General features: G+C 44.0%; 1 protein-coding gene and 1 pseudogene across 1 annotated transcript; both read right to left on the bottom strand.

Annotated features, from left to right (window-relative positions):
- Positions 1 to 6,491, bottom strand: part of LOC141041510 (2-oxoglutarate-dependent dioxygenase 11-like) — a 51,501-nt pseudogene extending 45,010 nt beyond the window's left edge.
- A 1,811-nt stretch (positions 6,492 to 8,302) lies between these two features.
- On the bottom strand, positions 8,303 to 16,109 carry LOC141041938 (2-oxoglutarate-dependent dioxygenase 11-like). The gene is made up of 4 exons (XM_073509514.1): positions 15,825 to 16,109; positions 11,103 to 11,350; positions 9,761 to 10,082; positions 8,303 to 8,819 (listed from the first exon to the last, which is right to left on the bottom strand). The coding sequence occupies exons 1-4, from the start codon at positions 16,107 to 16,109 to the stop codon at positions 8,574 to 8,576; spliced, it is 1,101 nt and encodes a 366-aa protein (XP_073365615.1). The 3' UTR covers positions 8,303 to 8,573.
- Positions 16,110 to 22,276: the final 6,167 nt, after the last annotated feature.

The following is a 22,276-nucleotide window of genomic DNA, read 5'->3' on the forward strand; positions in this document are numbered from 1 at the left end:
CACAAAGTCAGGAGTTCAAATAAGTTTTAAAAAATGAAATCCCTTTGTAACAGACGAGTTTCGGGATGAAATCCTGATACTTTGAAAGAGATTGTCCGTTTTGTACACGAAGTGCATCCAGTTTTTGCCGTAACCCTCTCAACTTTCTTGCACATGCTATGTGGATGAAATGATGATATCATGCCAACTTTCAACCTTTTCAGAGTTCATTTGAAATGCTTTTCAATTTTAGGGTCTTATAGCTCAAAATAATTAGTAAATGCATGAAAAATAACAAATGAAGTCAGAAAGGATTGAAAAATGATGATGTGGCTTTGAATGGTGCATTTTGAACCGGGATCAATTCCACCCTTTGGTCCCTGTTGGTGCCACGAACCGGTACTAATGAGGCTGTGGCCCCACGAGCACCTTTAGTACCTGTTCGTGGCACGAACCGGTACTAGAGTTTCTTACTAGCTAAGCAGTTTTTAATCCCACCTCGCTAGCTAAGAGGCACTAGGAGCGGTTTATAAGCCCTGAGTGCAGAGACGATGAAGAACAGGCGCAATGCTCACGTTGCTTAGCTTCAAGCCTTGAGGAATAAGGTAGACTGCATCGAGCTATGTGCAGTGCAGTCTACACTATTCCGAAAGGCTTGAAGCAAATCAACGCGCATTGCGCCTCTTTTTTATTTTTAATCATTAAAAGCAAAAAGAATTTTCATAAAGAACTTTTTTTGATAGAAACTTTAATAGCAGAAAGAATTATCATAAAGTAAAATAAATAAGTAATTAGAAATAAAATAAATAAGTTTTTTGTTGTAAGTAGAAATAAAACAAAATAAATATAGCAAAAAAGAAAATAAAAAAACTAAATATAGCAAAAAGAATTTTCATAAAGAACTAATGGCACTAATAGAAAGTTTATATGTTTTCTAAAACTAATGGCACTAACAGACAGTTTATAATTTTGCTGACCTAAAAGCAAAAAGAATTAAAAAATAAAGCAAAAAACAAAAGAAAATAAATAATGCAAAAAATTAAAAAAACTGCCACCTATTGGGCCACCACGGCCTGAATACGACTAGAAACCCAACCTGGGCCAGGATTCAGGCCCGCAGAAGGCCCAATAGGCCAACAGACAGCACAGTTTGACATTAGGCCCATAAGCCTGCATTTGAGAGGAGCTCGAGAAGGCAGCCGCAGTGGAGCTTATAAACCACTCCGAGCCCCTCTCAACTAGCGAGGTGGGACTAAACTTTTGGCCGCGGGCAGCGCAAGGCCTTTGGTCCCGGTTGGTGGCACCAACCGGGACCAATGCCCCCCCTTTAGTCCCGGTTGGTGCCACCAACCGGGACCAAAGGCCTCTGCTTCCCGCCCTTTGCGCTGGTGAAAAGAGGCCTTTAGTCCCGGTTGGTGGCACCAACCGGGACCAAAGGGTGGGTATTGGTTCCGGTTGGAGCCACCAACCGGGACCAAAGCCTTTGCTATATAAGTAACACTTTGGAAATTTGCTGATTTCCATCGCCAGTGTCCCCCCGCCCGACGACTACGCCGCCAGGCTGCCCCGTCGTCGTCGTCGTCGCCCGTGCCCCCGAGCCCACGCCATCGCCCGTCGCCGTCGTCCTCCGCCCCCCGCCGCCGTCGCCATCGGCATCCGCCGCGCGCCCCCGAGCCGTCGCCCCGTACGTCACCGTCGCCGCCCTCCGCCACCCACGCCGTCGCCCTCCGCCACCCTGTGAGCGCCGCCCCGATCCCCTCCTCCTCCTCCCTGTAATGGATGTGTAGTTAGATTTGTAATTAGATTGTTGTAATTAGATTTGTATGTGTAGTATTAATTTTGATGTAATTACATTTGTATGTGTAGTATTAATTTGGATGTGTAGTTAGATTTAGTTGTTGTAATTAGATTTGTATGTGTAGTATTAATTTGGATGTGTAGTTAGATTTGTAATTTAGTTGTATTAATTTGGATGTGTAGTTAATTAGATAATTTAGTTGTTGTAATTTAGATGTATTAATTTAGATGTGTAGTTTAGATTTTTTTGGTGATATTATTATTGAATATGCAAATGTTTGTATGTTCATATGCAAAGAATATATCAATTTTTTCATCGAATTTTTATGATTTTTTCTGTTGTAATTTTGTTCATAGAATTTTTATGATTTTTTTTGTTCATAGAAATTGTGTATGATCAAAGTCATTTATGTATGTTCATATTTAGAAGAAAAAGAAGGAGAGGAAAAAGGAAAATAAGAAGGAGAAGAAGAGAAGAAGAGAAGAAGAGGAGAGGAAGTAGAGGAGAAATAAATAAGAAGATGAAAAAGAAGAAAAAAAAGAGTAGAAGAAGAAGAAATAGAGGAGAAGAAGAAGAAATAGAATAATATATTATTCTATTTTTTCTTCTTCTCCTCTATTCCTTCTTCTTCTCCTCTTTTTTCTTTTTTTCTTCGATCTCCTCCTCTATTCCTTTCTTCTTCTCCTCTTTTTTTGCGTCTTCTTCCTCTTCTTATTTTTTATCGGGTATGTCGTTGTCGATATATGTACCCCCCTCCCCGATAACTTTTAGTAAGTACTACCTAGAAAGTGTTTAATAGAATTAGTTAGAAAAATAATAGAACTAGTTAAACTAGCTAGTTTATTTTTAGTAAGTACTACTTTATTCTATTTATAGTAAGGAAATTAATAGAACTAGTTTTTTTTTAGTTAAAGCAATTATTCCTGCATCGACGTCGACGATGCCTATCCCGCATCCTCGTCGTCGACTCGGCGGAGGAGGCCGGCTTGATCAGAGGGGCCATGTCCGGGACTGGGCTCCGCCGGGCTGGTTTTGGGAGGTGCTACCTTCCGGTGGGCGTAGGTTGGTGAGGAACCAGCCCGTCGTTGACCCGATCGTTGTTTGGTGGCGCTCGCGTGGGCCAGTGACGGTGCCGAGGCTTCCGGACACCGCGGAGGAGGTACGTCACCGTGTCAGCGAGGAGGACCAGCACGTCCGTCACTACATGGTTGCGTTGGAGGGCAGGTTTGACAGTACCTGGCAGGTTCTTCAGGGATCTCACTGGAGCTATGATCCTGTGATGGTTCCGTCCCTTTGGGTGTCCACCGCCCGCGCCGATGTCCATCGGGCGCTACTGTTCTAGCTGTACTAGCGATGCTATATGTATGATAGTATTCGAGGTGTATTAGTGATAATATTCGGCGATGTACGGACGCATGGAGATGATGTAGTTTTGCTTATAATTGAATGCATCCTAATTTGAATACTACTTTATTTTGTGATTTGATTTTGCTTATTGAATGCTCAAAGTGGAAAACTACTCCGATCCTACTTTGAATGCTAAAATTGGAGAGCACTATGATTAGTTGATAGCTTATAGGGTTTTTGTTTTCGCAGAAATCTAGGACCCCCCCCGGCCCCTCCATCATCCCCGCCGTCGTCCCCGTCACCGCCCCCTCCGACATCGAGGTGAGACCAGCCAAATCCTCTTTTAGAAAGATAATTAAACGATATTTCGGGTTGACTGTAAGTCTGTCGAGTCTCCACCATATATGAGAGGACGAAGAATCCCGACTGTGTTGTCGTGGGGGTAGCTTCTCCTTCGTTCCCGTGTGCTAGACAATTTGGTGTAATGCACTCGAGAACGAAAGGAGGAGCTACCATCACCGACGGTCGCAAATGTCAGAGAGGAATCAGTGAGGGAGAGTTCCACCATATATATATGAGAGGACGAAGAATCCCGACTGTTGTCGTGGGGGTCGCTTCTCCTTTGTTCCCGTGTGCTAGCTAGACATTTTGGTGTAATGCACACGGGGACAAAGGGAGGAGCGACCATCACCAACAGTCGAATGTATACACCACGTGAGCTGAGAGTTTTCAAGAAAAGACTCGACAAACCGATAGTCAACCCGTGATGAATAATAATGATCTAACTTAGGTTTTTTAGTACATATATTTAATTGTAGATGTTTAATATTTGAATTATATATGAACATAGGAAATGTCGTACTCGGACGACGAAAGTCTCCCGGGGGAGTGCGACTGGTGCCACGACGACCGAGGTCAGTGCGACAGGCCTCACCTGGACGAAGATCGGCGCTTCAGTATTAAGCTGGAGGAGACGTTCGATGTTGAAACGGTACGCAACGACGACAAGTGTTATTTTTTCGTAATTAAGCACGACTTCAACTATTTCAACGTGTACTTTTCATCTTTTACAATTCGGCTAGCTTATCCCATGCCATGCAAGACGCTACGTCTTGGAGAGGATGGGTTTTGAAGACCATGAAAGTATGGAAACAAAGAAAATTCACCTAAGGACCCATCATGATATAGATTTTGAAGTAAAGCTGTATAATTCTGAGAGCGTAACCCATTTTGGTTGCAAAAATTAGGAAGCATTTTGCAAGATGTATGGTTTTGATGAGGGTATACCTGTCACCATGGATCTTGGTGATCCTGACATCTAGCAAGACAATATGGACATTTGGGTCCTTGTTGATACGCCTCCAATTCTACCGCTATGTGAGTTTCTCAAACATAGTTATTAGCTAATTTATATTGTTCATTTCAAAATAGTTGACAACTTATTTTCATTGACAGCTTATTTTGATTGTTCAAACAATGTGCGGAACATGGTAGACAGAACCTACTACACCGATGGCTCTGAGTTAACTTATAAGGAGAAAACTCATCTGGTCGGATTTTGTACTGATATTGAGAATTACAATATCTACAATCAAACTCCTCATCATTATGGTCCTCCATACGTGCCACTAGTGCACGTGGTGAACTACGGTAACTACTATGGAGATACCCTGGTAAGATTTCTTACTATTACGACATCCGTGCATATTTTGCATAGTTCTAAAACTAGTGCATTATCATTGCTAACTATGAAGTTATTACTATGTTTTTCAACAGATAATCCCAGAGGATTGTGTGCCTCATTTGATGTATCAAAATGGTAGGCTTGATATTTTGAATATACAACCAGGTCATCCTACGAATCTCAACTGTCCATACCGGATTTCTAAAAGAAGTGGAGACATGCAAATCAAAGAATGGAAAAAATGTATGGACAGTCGCAAGGAGCTTCTTGGAAGCAAAAGGAAGCGAGGCGCAAGAATTGGAGACAGGATGATCTCCATTCTCCATAATGAAGAGTCAGGGTCTATATTGTTTTATGCTATTTTACCTTAAAGAGGGTATTTCGGTCCTACCTAATACTGATGATCATGTGCTAAGAACAATTAAGTAGGGTTGGTTCGATGACTGTGAGGATGATGATCGATCGTATGACTTGTTATTAATAACGAGTAGAAGTTGTATGATGATGATTAGTAGGACTTGTTATTATATATGATGATGCATGATGCGTGCATGAAGAGTTATTATATATCAGCGGGTGAAATGAACATGGATTGGATTGAAGTGAAGGCAACATGCATGTGGTGCGTGTCGAAAGTAGTACAATCCAAACTTGATCAAGTCCGGATTAGTATTACTTTCGACATGCACCACATGTTGCCTTCACTTCAATCTAAGCCATGTTTAGGCATAGCAGTACGTAGCGTTGGTAAACCAAGCACGGAGATATAAGAGAGGACACTTCTCTCTAATAGCTACCTAATAACAACCTAAATTAACCCCCCAAAACCCCCAAACCCCCCCTCCCCCCGCCCTTTAAAAAAACAAAAACCTCAGCTCCTGCCAGGTGCTGACGCGTGGATGCCTATTGGTCCCGGTTGGTGGCACCAACCGGGACCAAAGGCCCTCTTGCCTGGGCTGCCCGCACCGGCCACGTGGACGGCCTTTAGTCCCGGTTCGTGTAAGAACCGGGACTAAAGGGCTAGGGCATTAGTAACGACCCTTTAGTCCCGGTTCCTGAACCGGGACTAAAGGCCCTTATGAACAGGGGTAAAAGCCCCTTTTCCTACTAGTGCAAGGATTCAAAGTATAACCTGAAAGTTTGAGGCTCACATGGCCAATAACTCATATCACAGGCTTGGGGTGGTTGGGTGAACAGGGCAAACATATCAGCCCAGTCTAGTTTTTGATCATCAGAGACAACAAATGCTTGGCCATAACCTTGACGATCCCCTAGGCGCTGAGCATATGCATTCTTAACATCGAGGGGGAGTTGAAAACTTCTGATATCAAAAATGCCTACACCTATCTGTGATGCATTCTTAACATCTGAGGGGGAGTTGAAAGAACTGAAAAAAAGTTCAGTCCTTGGATTCAGTGACGCACCTGAAAGAAACCCCACTCCTCGCAAGCAAATCTGAGCTTCGCGGCCTCTGCCTCAACAGACTCGGAGCTCAAGAGCTTGCCGAGGTCGATCACCGGAACATCGTTGGAGTGCTCGGGGAGAACAGCGAGGGCGTCGATGTCCGGCCGGATGTACCGCTCGATGGTGTCGGCCAGGGCCTGCACGTTCCTGGCTCACTCCCAGCTTCGACCACCTGCTCTCGCTGGCGCTGGCGCTGCCACTCGCCGCCTCCACCTCCATCAGTACAGAGCCAGCTAGTTCTCTACTACGTACTCTCGCTAGTGAAGTTTTACTTTGGGTTGCTAATTTGTCCAGAGATCCAGCTATCTATAAGACTATCATGTAAGACTGTCAATACTCCACACCACGTGGTACACGCGTGGTAAGCAAGCTACCCAAACTTGATTGGCTGAAAAAATAACGCGCACGGTGAGAGTGCGGTCTGAAATGATCTCCTATGCGTGGTCAGGAGCGCTCGGCGCTTTCCCAACAAGCGGGGCAGTCACTGACCATTTGTTTTTTGAAATTTAAGGTACACTCTCAGGGGCGGAGCTAGAGCTAATGTTACCCTGATGCACCACGGCATAAAATTTTCAACCAAAGATGTATTGAGTAAGGGTGTACTATTTGACAACTTGTAACACTCATTTCAGACATAACAAAAGTCGATGTATAAAAACATACTGCAATAGTATTTTTTTGGTATATTGGTAAAACAAAGAACTTGCCTGACAAGGTCCATTAACTAAGTACTTTCTTCTTACCAGATCTTTCAAGTTAGGATGACAACGTTCCATCAATTTCCTCTTGCTTGTATCATACTGAACCTCCTCCTCTCTAATCATGTCTTCCAGATAGGGGTGCAGAGCGGTGCCCGATCCGCCCGCTTCATAGTATACACAGATCAACTTAACTATAATTTCCTCACCCAGATTTAGCTTAGTTTGCACTACTTTCCTACTTATGCGGGATATGCGGAACGCCCGCTTGCATCCCTACTTCCAGAGCATCTTGTGATGACGTCTTTCTTTTGAGAAGAAACTTGTTCATATTATTTGAATTTAAAAAATAAAAGAACAATTAAGACATGGAAATTGTGAAGCGAATGAAGACATGAAGTATACATAATTGGAGGCTAAGACACTAGCTAATTAATGCCCCATGTTCTGCCAAAACACATACATGTAACTACATTTAAATAGGCTGCTAGCTATAAGTTTCATACATACAATTATTGTAACTTGTATTTTTTTAGGAAAAACAACACATAAAAGCGTATATTGAAGCAGAATTGGAATCAAGGTAGTGATAACCGTAATACAGAGGAAAAACATGTTGCTAGTTTGCTAAAACAGAGGGAAGAAAAATAATTGTAACAGTCTAGTAACTATTTCCCTTCTATGGCCCGCCGCGGTTGGCTGATTGAAAAGAATAGTTTCAGAACCACGTGGTTTCTGTATATACACCCGTTGCAATGCACGAACATGTTTCCTGGTGTAAAGACAAAGCATGTAACTCTTAAACAAACACCAACATCACAGATGGGTGTTCAGCCAATCTTGCCATCTCGAATTCTTAACCTTTAATCTATGGCTCAAAAGTATCAAGTCTTGTTTAAGTAAGTATCTCCAGGTTACGATACTTGGAATTTCATTTGTAACAATTTTGCCATTTCGAACAGTCCAAATATTCCAACATCCTAAACATTTATTTCCATGAAATCTTCTTGGGGAGTTCTCCATATGAAAAACTTATCTCATCAAAGCCTGGAATTCCTCTTCTTTTTCTCGGCATCAGTGTCATCTAACAATCTTGAGAAAATTTGCAGTCCCGAAAAAGATGCATTGGTGTTTCTTCAACTTGATCATTGCGGCAATGTTTAGAATGTTTTATACTACATGCAGACAATAGAAGTGCGCCGGACAGGTCAAAGCCTATCAAATATACATGATCCCAGTGTGAACATAATGAAATGGCCGTAGTCTCAGTTAAACGAAATAAGTACCAAAAATTGGTTGGGTGGCTAACAGGATGGTTCTATTCTCAGTCTATTATTCTCTTCTCCCCCTTGGTGCCACCCTATTTGCTTGGATGGCTTGGAACAATGGTTTGCAATAAACCTATTTCTGTCTTTCAGATACCACACAACTATAGCAGTAGAAGAATTTCAGCATATATATCCGAAAGTAAATGCATATATTCAAATGAAGTGACAAACATATCATTGATTGGTCCTGATGAGAAATAAAGATCTATTACAATGACACATCAAATAGTAGCTTAAGAGTTTTATGTAGAACGACAAACTCCAGTAGGATATCCTTATATTCCGGATAACTTCGCATAATCCAGGGCTTTCTTTCCTTCTAGTTTATTTGCGAAATAAAGTCTTGCATACTCTTCTACTCCCACTGCTTTGTATAACATCTTCTCTTCTATAGTTCCCAAAATTGGTGAAATTATTCCACCATAGTTTGGGACGTGAAATGCTGAAATAGATAGTCGCTCCTTGTGGGCATTTATGGTAACCCGATGCTCAATGCTCTTGTACTTCCCATTCGACAAAATCTATAATAATATAAAAATTAATTTAAACAAATATCAAGCTTCTCATCTATATCCTTGAAAAAACAGTCCATTATTCATATAAAGTAGGAAGTAGTTTGAAAAGTACACACAACAATGTACAGGAAAAACTTCCGTACACACCATTCAACTATTGCTTTGTCAATAAACCAACCCTGCTCTCTAGAAAAAAGTGCCTTTGCTTGTAGGGCCTTACTTTTTTCGCTTTAGTCGATCAAGATTTCTTGGAAGGAACTGAAAGAACATAATTGGTAAACTGTTGATCATTTCCAATTTGTTTTGTTTATCATAACTTGATCCCGCTGGCAAACAGAGAATAGGAACAATAGTAACCAAGTGGCTTGTCCAAAGAAAAATTGCAATTAGTGTTTTCTTCAACCATTAATGAAGTTTCTTAGCAGAGTTCGCTAGATGTAGGGCGAGGGCTACAAAGGTAGCTTGATGCCTCACTTGTTTGATTCGGTGGACCTTCTAGTTTTTTGTCCCTTCAAAGTCTCAAAAATATTTAGAAATAACGCTAACGCTAACCCAAAGTTATGGTTATTTTTTGAACCAACATACAATGTGGTAAAAATAGTGACGTGATCTTCAATAAGCTGAGAAGTACTTTCACTATTTCAGGTAGCAGAAAATTGTAACACATGATGACATATTGGACATAAGCGCTTTCATTTGGTGTTGTGTGCGTGGGTGCGCATGCGCGCGCACGTGCGTGCGCCTTGGATTTTGTAATTAAGTGGGAAGATCAAAGTTATGGAATTGAGGATTTATCTTCACCCAAGCACAAGTATGGATCGTAAAAAAAATGTTTTTCTTGGCTTATGTGACAATTACTTTGAGAGAAATCCATGCACTAGATGTTCTATTTGTAAGCCTTGAATTGATTATTAGTTGACTAACTTAACATGTCTTATGAAGCATACCTCAAGAAGGTCACCCACATTCACCAGTAGTGCATCATGTCGTGGTTTCACAGGAATCCATGCACCAGATCTTCTAATTTGTAAGCCTTGAACTGAATTAATTTCTAGCAGAATAGTCAGAAAAGATCCATCAGAATGCGGTGAGAAGCCTAGCACCTTTTCTGGCATTGACGTGCATGGAGGGTAGTAGCTCATCCTAAGAAATTGTGCCACATGTTTGTCTGCCAGTAGTTCAGGAGCAACATCTAGTGTTTTGGCAATGAAGACATTAAGGGTTTGAGCGAGTTTCATCAGCTCCATTGAGTAATCTTCAACAGAATTCCTGGGATCATAACCATAAGAGTGTTTGTATGTTAATGCTAGGTATTGGTACATACTGAAATACTAGGAGCTTTGTATGACCGGACCTAGCTTGTGTTAGTATCAAATACAAATAACAAGCCCAATTGTCTTGTTGCTTGTATGATCCCCGGTCTGGCCCTTTGTTGGCCAGTACCTCGAACCATATAAAAACTTAGCTGCTAGATATTTATGATGAAAATATTACCCTGTAAAAATGTAAAATCAATTTATTTTGTCAGAAAACTCAATGTCCATTACTTCCCTTTGTTTGTTTTCTGGATTTCAGTAAATTTTGAATATATAAGCTTTGTAAAGAACATTTTGTTGAATTCACCAAATTGACCAGGGCATGGTTGAACTCAGCAATAAAGGTAACAAATTATTAGGGTGTTGGGTGAGGTTGGTGTCATTCTATACACATGTGTAAACATAAAAGAATCATAGTACTTTACTTTGAGTTCCTAGCCTAGTTAGGAGTAAAACAGTTTGCATATGAATATAAACGGGTGCCTTGAATCAAATAAATAAAATATTAATCTCCACTAAGTCTAGTTTGTATTGGTGTTGAATAATCAAAGGGTTGCATAACATTGAAAAAGAATAATACAATAAGGCCAACATAAATGTTTGGTACCCCTCCTCTTTTACCTAAGAGTTTATATTATTAGCTAATAAACATTTTGCATGAAACAAACATTCAAAGTAGTTCATATGCATAAGGAAATCCATAAATGTGAAAATCATGCTTTGAATGTCACACACCAAAACATGGCACACTATAGCAATGAAAAAGAATGACCTTAGTTCAAAATTCTGTCCATTTTAACAAAAGATTATGTGTAACCAATAAAATCCTATAAGTTTTCTTGATCTAATCTGGATTCAACTTGAGTTTCTGGCCAATTTAACATTTTTTTTCTTAATATGGTGCTTTGAACAGAAGGAACATTTTCCTGCCATTTCTTATCCATGTACAAATTTCAAGCATACACAGTCTGACCTGAAAGTATGGGGCTGACTTGGCCAATAACTCATATCACGGCCTTGGGTTGGTTGGGCGAAGAGGGCAAGTAGGTCAGACCAGTCTAGCTTCTGATCATCAGAGACAACAAACGCTTGGCCATAACCTTGAAGATCCCCTGGGCGCTGAGCATAGGCATTCTTAACTTCTAACGGGAGTTGAAAGAACTTCTGAATATCATGCTTGATGCCCGTGATGACGTCATCTGGTATTCCATGATTTACAACCTACAAATTTCAAATGTTGCACAAATGGTCATGCTTAATCAAACATACTTTTGAGCGATGGAATGATCGAATCTAGTAATTAATAGAGTTTTTTCTAATCTCTAGGCCAATTCCGAATTTTGTCTTTGAATTCCAGTATGAGATATCCCAGGCCTTAAACTTTTGAAACTTGGCTAATCTAGTCCCTAACCATGATCAAAGCAATATGACAAATGAAGTGGTGATGATTTTCCCCATGTGGAGCCGAGTTGCAAATAAGTGGGGAAAATTGAAAAATCAATAATAAAAATACTAACAAAAATTCAATGGAAAAAGTCATATAATTATAAAATATGAATAAACTAAAAGTTTGAGAACTAGAGTAATTTAAAAATATTTTTAAATGGAAATATTCTAGAAAAGTTACTAAGAATATTAAAAATATGAAGTAAAAAATAATAAAATATAGAAAAATAAAAAATAAGTAATTTGTAAAAATACCAAAACAATTTGAGAAATCTGATGACTATTTTATGAAGAATATTGAAGTATCTACATTCTTTTCAGTTTTCATTATTGTTACAACATCATTTGTGAGTTTTCTTGGAATGCTATTACTTGGGTAATACTTATGACTTTTTGTTTTAAAAACTTATGAATTATTGTTTTTTCTAATATTTACATGGTTTTCTATTTTTTGACATAACTTTATTTTTCTGTGCTAATTTAAAATTGGTGTTCAAGATAGATGTTTTTCTTTGTCTTGGAGAATCTTTTTTATTTATTTATACTTATGGTAAAAAAAAATCTGATTCTTTCATGTTCGTTCAACTATGTGACTAAAATCTTAATATTATTAGTCATACGGCCCTATATTGTGGTTAGAGCATCTCCAGCCGCGCCCCCAATAGGCCCTCCTCAGGTGTTTTTGCCGCGCCGGCGCCGAAAAAATGGCCCCCAGAAGCCCGTTTTTTGCCGGCTCGGGCCGAAATTGGTGCCGGCGGACCCAGGCAGAACCCAGCGCTCTTGGGGGCGCCTGGGGCACCGGCACAAGCGAAAAGGGCGCGTGGGTCCGCCCTGTCGGCGAGTCTGACGCCTATTCCCGCCGTTTCTTCCCGCTTTTCCCCCACTTCCCTCCCATTTTCTCCTTTCCTCCCGCCAATCTCCCTCCCGCTCGCCTCCCAGCCGGCCGCCATGCCACCGAAGAAGTACGTCGTCCCCCGCGCGGCGGCAACCGCGACCGCCTCCGTCGCCCAGCCGAAGCAGAGGAAGCCGAGGGCGCCGCCGTCCAAGCCACCGGGCATGTCAAACGCCGAGTGGAGGGCGGAAGTTCAGCGACGGGAGGCTGTCACCGCCGACCGGCGGAATAGGGCCATCGCCAAGAAGGCTCGCGACAACGCGGCGCGCGCGGCTGCGGCTGCCGCATCGGCGGAGGCCGAGGCGACTCGCGCGGGGATGATGAATCCGCCCGGCAGCCACGCCCTGTACGCGCCCTGGGGACAGCAAGGCGTCGGCTCTCCGTCGCCACAGCCATGGGGATCGCCCTCGCCGGGCTACGCCGACGGGGACGCGCACGGTGGGTTCAACCCAAACGTCACCTTCCCCCACGGACACCCGGCCCAGCGCACGCCCTCGCCCGCCTTCACCGGCGTGCAGTACCCTCCATACAACTACTCGCCGCCCGCCTACGCTTCCTCACCGACGCCCCCACTCCGCCGTGGCGCGCTGCCCTTCTCGCACCTCGGCGACACCGACGAGACCGAGGCTGACATGGACGACATCATCACGGCAGGTTCGGCCGCGGCCGCCGCGTCTCCCGGGTTCGCCACCCAGGACGAGACGGTGGATCTCAGCGGCGGCATGGACGGCGAGCTCGGCTACGTCTACGGCGAGGACGAGCAGGAGGAGCAGGAGCAGGACGAGGAGGACGACGAGGAGGAGGAGGAGGAGGAGGAGGACGAGCCGGCGCCTGTTCCAGCGAAGGGGCGCAAGAAGAAGAAGCGGGCGGCCAGGTCAGGCGAGCCGGGCATCAAGTGGGCGTCCAAGGAGGAGGAATGCCTCGCTGAAGCATGGAAAGTCGTCTGCCTCGACCCGACCACCGGCACGAACCAGAGCATCGAGACGTACTGGGACCACATCAAGGCCGAGTTCGATGAGTGCAAGCTCGTCGACCCCTACTTCAAAGGCGTCTACATGCAGCACGGCTCGAAGGCGATGGCGAACCATCGGGGGCGTATCCAGGGGGCGTGCAACAAATGGCATGGAGTCGTTGAGGAGGTCGCGGCTTGCCCGGAGAGCGGCGCCAGCGTTGAGGATCAGGTATGCCACGCCGGTCTCCCGCCTCTCTTCGTCGTCTGCGCCCGCCAACTGTTTGTTCCTCCGCGCAGTTGCTCATGTTCGCCCTGTATCGGCAGAGCAATCGCGACGCCGAATTCAAGTACCTCCATGTTTACAAGCGCATTGACAAGTGCGAGAAGTGGACGGAAGTCCGGCGCACCCTCGACAAGGCCAAGGAGACATACAAGCCGGACGCGCCGATTCCGGGCGCGTCAGAGGGGCGGCCGGACGGCAACAAAGGGGCCAAGAAGGGGAAACACGCCGACGCGGCTACCGCGCGGGTGCAGGAGTCCATCGAGCATTGCCTCGCCGACGCACATGCCCGGGCCGTCCTGCGTGAAGAGAAAACCGCGGCGCGGTGGTCGTCGTTGCTGACGAACAACGCCATCAAGCTCGACCTGCTCCGGACCAACGTCGCCGCGAAGAAGAGGAACACCGACCTGGCTTTTCTGATGGGCGGGGCGGACATGCTCCAGAGCACCGACGAGAAGCTCATGGCGTGGTACATGGCGGAGCACGGCCTCATCCTGAACCAGCTGCCGACGACGGTGACTCCAACTCACGCGCCCACGCCCACGCCGACGCCAAGCCCGGGTGATGACGCCTCCACGACGCCCAGCAGCACCGAAGCCGCGCCGACACCGCCCAACACCGAAGCAGCCCCGACACCGCCGAGCCCGCGCACGCCGACTCCACCGATGCCTGAGGCCGACCCCGCCGAGTGATGCGCGCACGCGAACTTGTGGCGCTCTGTTTTTTGTACGACATACTACATCCGATCGCCGAACTGTGCCTTGTGATCGCCGGACTTGTGACGTCTTTTGTGATGAGCGGGAACGACCGAGTTCGAATTTTCCGCACCCTGGGGGCGGCGCCTGGGGGCGTGACTGGGAGCTAGGTCGCCCCAGGGGCCGAGCTAGCGCCGGTTCGCCCCCAGGCCGCTCTTTTTACGCGCCCTCGGAGGCCGAACGGCTGGAGATGCTCTTAGGAACAAAGTTTCTTGTATTTAAGAAACATAAGGTCCATAATCTCAAGTAATAGAGGCAAACAGACCAAGTCTGCAATTAACCAACAGATGAGCAAAACAAAATTTGTTTGCTTTTCGTAGTATATATATTATAGACCCATGAAATAAGATTTGCATCGTCTATTGATTAAGAAGAGAATAAAGTTTACATGTTTGTGTTACAACACACCCATGAGTACAAAAATTGTTACTCTCGTGTCATAATTGCATGCAACTTCTTTGCGCCCGCTGCCACCCAATGTGGGCGCCCTTTTGGGGCTCCCCTAAAATGAATGATAGAAAACCTAAGGACATAGCGCCCCTCATTTATGAGGTGTCTACAAGGAAAACGTGAAAAGTTCAGGAGGCCTTGAAGGATGCGGCGTGCGTTGCCAACATCCAAATTTCATCAAGCTTCTCTCTTGACCACTTTCAAAAATTTGTTGTGCTTGGGGTTACTTTGTGACTTCATTCTTCTTGAGGACGTCGAGGATGATAGTACTTGGATGCACACTACAACGGAGTCTACTCGGCGGAATCCGCCTACAATGCTCAATTCCTTGGCACCGTCCGTTCCGCCATGGAGCATGTTGTCTTGGAAGTTTGGGCCCCGCCTAAAATCAATTTTTTTGCTTGGTTGGCCATCCAAAATTGGATTTGAACCACGGATAGGCTGGCCAAAAACGACTGGCCAATTTTTGGTCTTTGCCCTCCATGTAAGCAAACTCAAGAATTGGCGGACCGCCTCTTCTTCAAGTGTGGCCACTTCACGCTCAGGCTTTGGGGCATGATGAAAGGATGGCCATAAATGGAATATATCGATACTTTGAACCGGCACTTGTTGCAATCCACCAAGGAGTGGTGTGTTGGCTTATCTAACGAGACCGGAAGGCAATGGCCTCTCTAACCATGCTTATCTTTTGGGCAATTTGAAACCAAAGAAATGCACGGGTCTTTTGGAACAAAAGTTTTTTTTAGTATTTGTTGTGCTTGTGTTGGTGCTTCAACAACAGCATGTTTAACATGCAATTAGAGGATATTTTTGCCTAGAAAGTGAAGACATAAAGAACTGGTTGGCCAATATGGCCTAAAGTTGCGTACGTGCCGGTTATTTTGCATGTAAATGGTAAGCAATTTACAGTAGTGACGCACCTGAAAGAAGCCCCACTCGGCGCAGGCAAACCTGAGCTTCGCGACCTCTGCCTCGACGGACTCTGGGCTCAAGAGGTTGCTGAGGTCGATCACCGGAACCTCGCCGGAGTGCTCGGGGAGAACGGTGTGCGCGTCGATGTCCGGCTGGACGTACCGTTCGATCTGGTCGGCCGTCAGCTCGCCGGCGGACGCCACCAGAGCCTGGACGTTCGCGACGGGAAGCGACGTTCCCAGCTTCGACCACCTGATCTCGCCGGCGCTGCCACTCGCTGCCTCCACCTCCATCGTAGCTAGCTAGCTGGTTGTTCACTAAGAGTGTTTCTCGCTAGTAAAGTTGCAGGGATCCAGCCATCGATCAGGCTATTATATAGGAGTAACACGTATAGTAGATTGTTAATTGAGCTGATGTTTTTTCCTTTTGATGACATCTAAGCTGTGCTGTGATGTTTGTTACGACATGAAACGAGTCAGAAAATGCGAATGATTCCTCGCCCGGCTCGCCCGGAAGGCCGTCCGATCCATGTGTTTGGACTTACCGATCCATGCTAAAAATATGGCCGGCGGCTAATGGCCGAATTTAACCCGAATAAGAGCATCTACAGCCACATACTCACCCCACGTATTTTTATTTTCACAGCCGGGTATCTCATTTAGCAAACTCCAAATTCATACAACCATATGCATCGTAAACTAGCTCTATGATCCCACACAGAGTGTCCGGCAACTACATCAATACATCTCCCAACACTTGGCATTTGTACATACATATTAAGCTATGGATAAAGATCATCTACGTCTACCTTGCCTTGCCCTTGCTGACGTTATTGGCGTCTTTGTCACGGAAGTAGCTCTCGAAGCGTAAAATGGATCAACCCGGATCTGCACATTGTCGAAGTGCGCGCGTGTTTCTCCTCTGCCGTTTGAGGATGCGGACACAGACAACTTCCTCGTCCGAGGCAGTGTGCGACGCCACCTCCGCCTCCGCCATGTTGGCAGTGCAGCGGCCGTCGTCCTCCCGCGCTCGCTGTTTCGCCCGGCGGGCGCACCGATCCCTGTAACACTCATACGCCTGTGCACCGGAGATGGGCGGCAGACCAAACTCGAGCCTCCAGCTTCGGCGGATTCGAGCGGCATTTGCGGCAATGTAATGGATTTCTACCGGATCGAATCTGACCTCGGTCGCGCGCCCTCCTCCTCACATGGGAAGATGCCCCAGTCGATGGATCAAGAGTGGTCGGAGTCGAATCCGCTATCCGCCATGCCGAAGAATGTCGGAGATCGCCAAAAGGAAGCTTTCAGACGGAGTCGAGTGGAGTGGAGTGGCTAGGTTTGCTCTGGGATGCAGATGGAGATGAATATATTTGGGGTCAGAATGGGGCAGCATGGAGCCGTGGACTGGATATAAGGGGTACCGATCAGCCTGAACATATTGGATGGTATGAAGAGCCCGTCCGGATCGGGATTTCATGACCGATCAGTGACTAGTCCGTTCACCCAACTACAAAGGCTCTAAATGCACTGACACACTTGCAGATCTGCGGTGGCTTCGCTAACACAGTCCTTTTTATGTGCAGTTGTGAACCTTTTCTGAAATGAAACCAGGAGACGACCTCTATTTTTGAAATGTTGATCACATCAAGACAAAAAGTATGGCTGTTACAACAGAAAACCATAACTATGGAGTATTTTAACAGATAGCGCGTGAATTTTATTGGTAAATATTAGTAACAAAAAAACTCACGGACAAGTACAATAATAAATTAATCTATTGAAACGGAATATGATGGACAGTCCATATGTCAATATTATGCGCAAGAACTATATCTCGTTTATACTGAGAGTTTGTACCGTCTCGCTGAAGCTTTTCCCTGCATGCTACAGTACTGGTCCGGCCCGTTCATTCGTTCGCTCGCAGCTGCTGCTCTCACTATGTTCGATGCATTCGCTTCGCTAGTTCACTTTGTTTCTATCTTTTTTCTTTTGGTTTTCTCTATTTCTTCAATAGTTTTCTTCGATGGTTTTATTTTTCTATTGTTTTTTCTCTGGTTTTATTATTTTAACCATTTTCTTCATTTTTCTATCATTTTTTAATTTTTTTTTCTTTTCTTTGTTTCTTTCCTGGTTTTTTCTTTCTTTTCCATTTTCCTTCGGTTTAGTAACCCCAAACAGAGTAAGTTGGTTCATGATATGTTAAATCTGCTGCATGCTAGTATCATCATATATATGTTCATGCCATGCTCATCTGGTATTGTTCTAGTGCTATCTTGTTCACCATGTCCATGCCATGTTGCTTTAGTTGAAGTATGTTCATCATTGATTTAACTTGTAAATGCCATGTTATTGTTTGTCTTGATTACTTTTGGTTGTTGTGAGCTTGCGAGTACATTCAAAGTACTCACGTGGCGTGTCATGCCAGTTTGCAAGTCATGTCGTGATTGCTTGATCGTCAAGGATTCTGAGTTTGCGAGCTAGGATACACGTTCCAGCCAGAGTCCCTACGGAGTGGAGTCCATCATCGTCGTTGTTCGCTGTTCCGCTGCTAGTAGTTATTCCGCTGCTTCGAGTTGTTCTGCTGCTTGCATAGAGCAACTGTGGCAGGCGTAGCGTCGCCGTGCCAATGTAATTCCCTATTATATCGGAACTCATGTATCCTTATCCAGGTTGTAATAAAGAGCTGATTTGTTCTACGCCAAGCAGTGTCGTATTCCAGAAGACTTCTCCTCGATCTCTGGGCTGGAATATGGGCGTTCCGGTCTCTCTGAGCCGAGGTGCCAAAAATTTTTATTAATGTCAGTTGTGCTAATAATATGCAAAACACTAAACTTAGGGATGCTAATTTTGCTATGACCACTACTTATTGCAATGGTCATGATTGGGGTGATTCTTCTTATGATCTTAAAAATTTATTTAAGCCTCATGATGAATATTATAGTAACAATAATGATTGCAATAATATTGAAAGTGGGTTTGGAAGAGTGTTAACTTTAGGTAAAACTAATCCCACATATTTGGAGAGGGTTCAATCTCATGAAATTTTTGATAAAAGTGGGTTTGGAGAGATCATGACTTTAGTTGATGTTAACCCCACTATCTCGGAAGATTATAAAACTTTTATGCATGTGGATCATGAAGAGAAAATTTTATATGATAGCCATATTATTGAATTTGATTATGATCCTTCATGTAATTATTATGAGAGAGGAAAATATGATTGTAGAAATTTTTGATGTTACTAAATTACCTCCCTTTATGTTGAGATTGCTATTGTTTCTTTCTTCTTCCTTGTATATGCTAGTTTTTGCTTGCCATGATAATTTGTTTGCTTATAAAATGCCTATGCATAGGAAGTATGTTAGACTCAGATATGTTTGTCACATGTTTTATGATGCTCTCTTTGTGTTTTAAATTATTATCTTTCATGTGAGCATCAATAAAATCTCGAGCCTATCTTGATGGCTATAAAGAAAGAGCTTGGCAACCCAATGAATAAAATAAAATTTTCACTTTTTATTTATGTTCTTATTTGTTTACAAATTTATGCTACTGTTATGATTGTGTTTTAGTGTTTTAATTAGTGTTTGTGCCAAGTAAAGCCTTTAGGATTATGTTGGATGATAGTTGATTTGATCCTGTTGAAAAACAGAAACTTTTGCGCCCAGTTCTGGAATTTTGTAAATTCACATAAACGTGTTTTTGCTCTAATGTTTTTACACAGGATTGATATACAAATTGCCCACGTCGCCCTAATATTTTAGAATTTTTAGATTTACAGAAGTATGAGCAAAATTCAGATTTAACTTATCAGAAGAAAAATCATCTGATCGCATTTTGTACTGACCTTGAGAATTACAATACCTATTATGATACTCCTCCAAATTATGGTCAATACGTGCCACTAGTGCACGTGTTGAACCATGGTAACTTCTATGGAGATACCCTAGTAAGATTTTTTACTATTACGACATCCGTGCATCTTTTGCATACTTCTAAAACTAGTACATCATTGTTAACTACGAAGTTATTACTATGTTTTTCAACAGAGAATCCCGATGGATTGTGTGCCTCATTTGATGTATCAAAATGGTCGCCTTGATGTTTTGAACATACAGCCAGGTCATCCTACGAATCTCACCTGTCCATACCGAATTGCTAAAACCGGTGAACACATGCTAATCAAAGAATGAAAAAATGTATGGACAGTCGTAAGGAGGTTCTTGGAAGCAAAAGGAAGCGAAGTGCAAGAATTGGAGACATGATGATCTCCATTCTCCATAATGGAGAGTCAGGGCCTATATTATTTTATGCTATTTTACCTTAAAAAGGGTATTTAGGTCCTACCTAATACCGATGATCATGTGCTAAGAACAATTAAGCAGGGTTGGTTCGATGACTATGAGGATGATGATCGTATGACTTGTTATTAATAACGAGTAGAAATTGTATGATGATGATTAGTAGGACTTGTTATTATGATGATGCATGATGCGAGCATGAAGAGTTTTTATATATCAGTGGGTTAAATGAACATGGATTGGATTGAAGTGAAGGTAACATGTGGTGCATATCGAAAGTAGTACTAATCCAAACTTGATCAAGTTAGGATTAGTATTACTTTCGACATGCACCACATGTTGCCTTCACTTCAATCTAAGCCATCTTTAGGCATTGGAGTAGCATTGGTAAACCAAGCACGGAGATAAGAGAGGAGACTTCTCTCTATTAGCTAGCTAACATCCTAAATTAACCCCCCAAAACCCGCTAAACCACCCTCTTTCAAAAACAAAAACAAAAACCTCAGCTCCTGCCAGCTGCCGACGCGTGGATTCTACCAACCGGGACCAAAAGCCCTCCTGCCTGGGCTCGCCGCAGCGGCCACGTGGAGGCCTATCTGTCCCGGTTGGTGTAAGAACCAGGACTAAAGGTATAGGGCTTTAGTAAAGACTCTTTAGTCCCGGTTGCCCAACCGGGACAAATGGGCCCTACGAACCGGGACAAATGGCCCTTTTTCTATTAGTGGTAGCATCTTTCTTTTCGTCTTCCTTGCAGATCTTGTCAGTTCTCTTCCTCTTCTCACCTCGCTGCGACGACAACATGGTTTCTGGTTGGGCCTGACTAGATCCTGGCACCCCTTCCTACACGGTCAGTGCCATGACCATGCTTCTTAGGGTTTCGTTGGCTAGGCCAACCACAAGATCACCTCTGTCGCGGGCGATTGATTTGATGAGGGAGACTAGGGTGAGTAGTCGGTGTAACGACCATGCTTTTTAGGGGTTGATTGGCTTCCATCGTGGGGATTGATTCGGCGAGGTAGCCAGGGTGCGAGGAGTGGGGGTTTTGGGGCAAAGGAGAAAAAAGTGGTGCATGTGACCACCCTTGGATCAACATAGCATGTGTAGACATACGGACGGCCACGTAACCTACGATACTACATGACTACATGTATGTATACTTTCGTGTCACTGGTGGCCTCTTAGCATTAGCCTTTCGGCGCATGCAGCCATGCATGTTTGGTTTCTGTCAGGCTCACTTTCGAAACTGAAGATACTGATTGCTCCATTCACTTGCTATGCATTATATGATCTAATCAATGGCCTACATGCTCGTGTCTGGCCATGTGCAACCAGAGCAATGGCAGCACAGGGCCCTGGAATCTAGGGGCCCCGAATCGGTATGTTATCGTAAGTGGTGCTAGGATACCGAAAGTGATAGTTTTGGCCACCCTTAATTGCATTGTGGTAGTTTTTGGTTAAATACTCGGTGAGAAGGGGCACCGGCGAAGAGCAGTAAGGGAGCACGAGGTGGCGCTGAGCAGCGTGTGGCGGCGGAAGTGGTGAAACTACGTGTAAGCTGTGGGGTCAGAGTTTTTTGTAAAAAAAATAGCCTAAAAACATTGTACATGTACTGTTCATTGTGAAGAAAAGAAAAATACCATTGATCCAACAGATTTTTGAGGCTGGCTTCGCCGCTGGGCGGCGGGGAGAAGCAAGGCGAGTAGCAGGGGGCAGTGGCAGCGGGCCTAGCCGGCTGAGCGAGGGTTCATCCCGATTTTCAGTTGGGGAATCGGCTGAGCTAGGTTCTTCAGTCTAACAAGCACAAAGGGTATACTTGTCCACTGTTTTTTGCGCATATTATGTCAAACACTTGAAAGTATTGTTTTTAGGTCAAAAGGGCAAAATATCAAAGTGCAAAGTAAAGAGTGGCAAAGTAATACAATCCCTTATTCCCCGAAAAAAAATAATTGGGTGACAAATCTTCTCTATAGCATACAGTACAGACTGAAGCCAGTGTGTGATCGTGTCACAAAACTTTTATTCAAAGCGAATGAACAGTAAATGAAGATAGCTTGGCTGATTTGTTTCTTACTTTTGCTATCTTTCAGACTGATAATGAGAATCGAAATGTAGTACAGAAGGAAATAGTACAATTGGTCAAAATAAATAATTAGGAGCACC

The sequence above is a fragment of the Aegilops tauschii genome, chromosome 2, assembly GCF_002575655.3.
Source record: "Aegilops tauschii subsp. strangulata cultivar AL8/78 chromosome 2, Aet v6.0, whole genome shotgun sequence".
NCBI classification, from domain to species: domain Eukaryota; kingdom Viridiplantae; phylum Streptophyta; class Magnoliopsida; order Poales; family Poaceae; genus Aegilops; species Aegilops tauschii.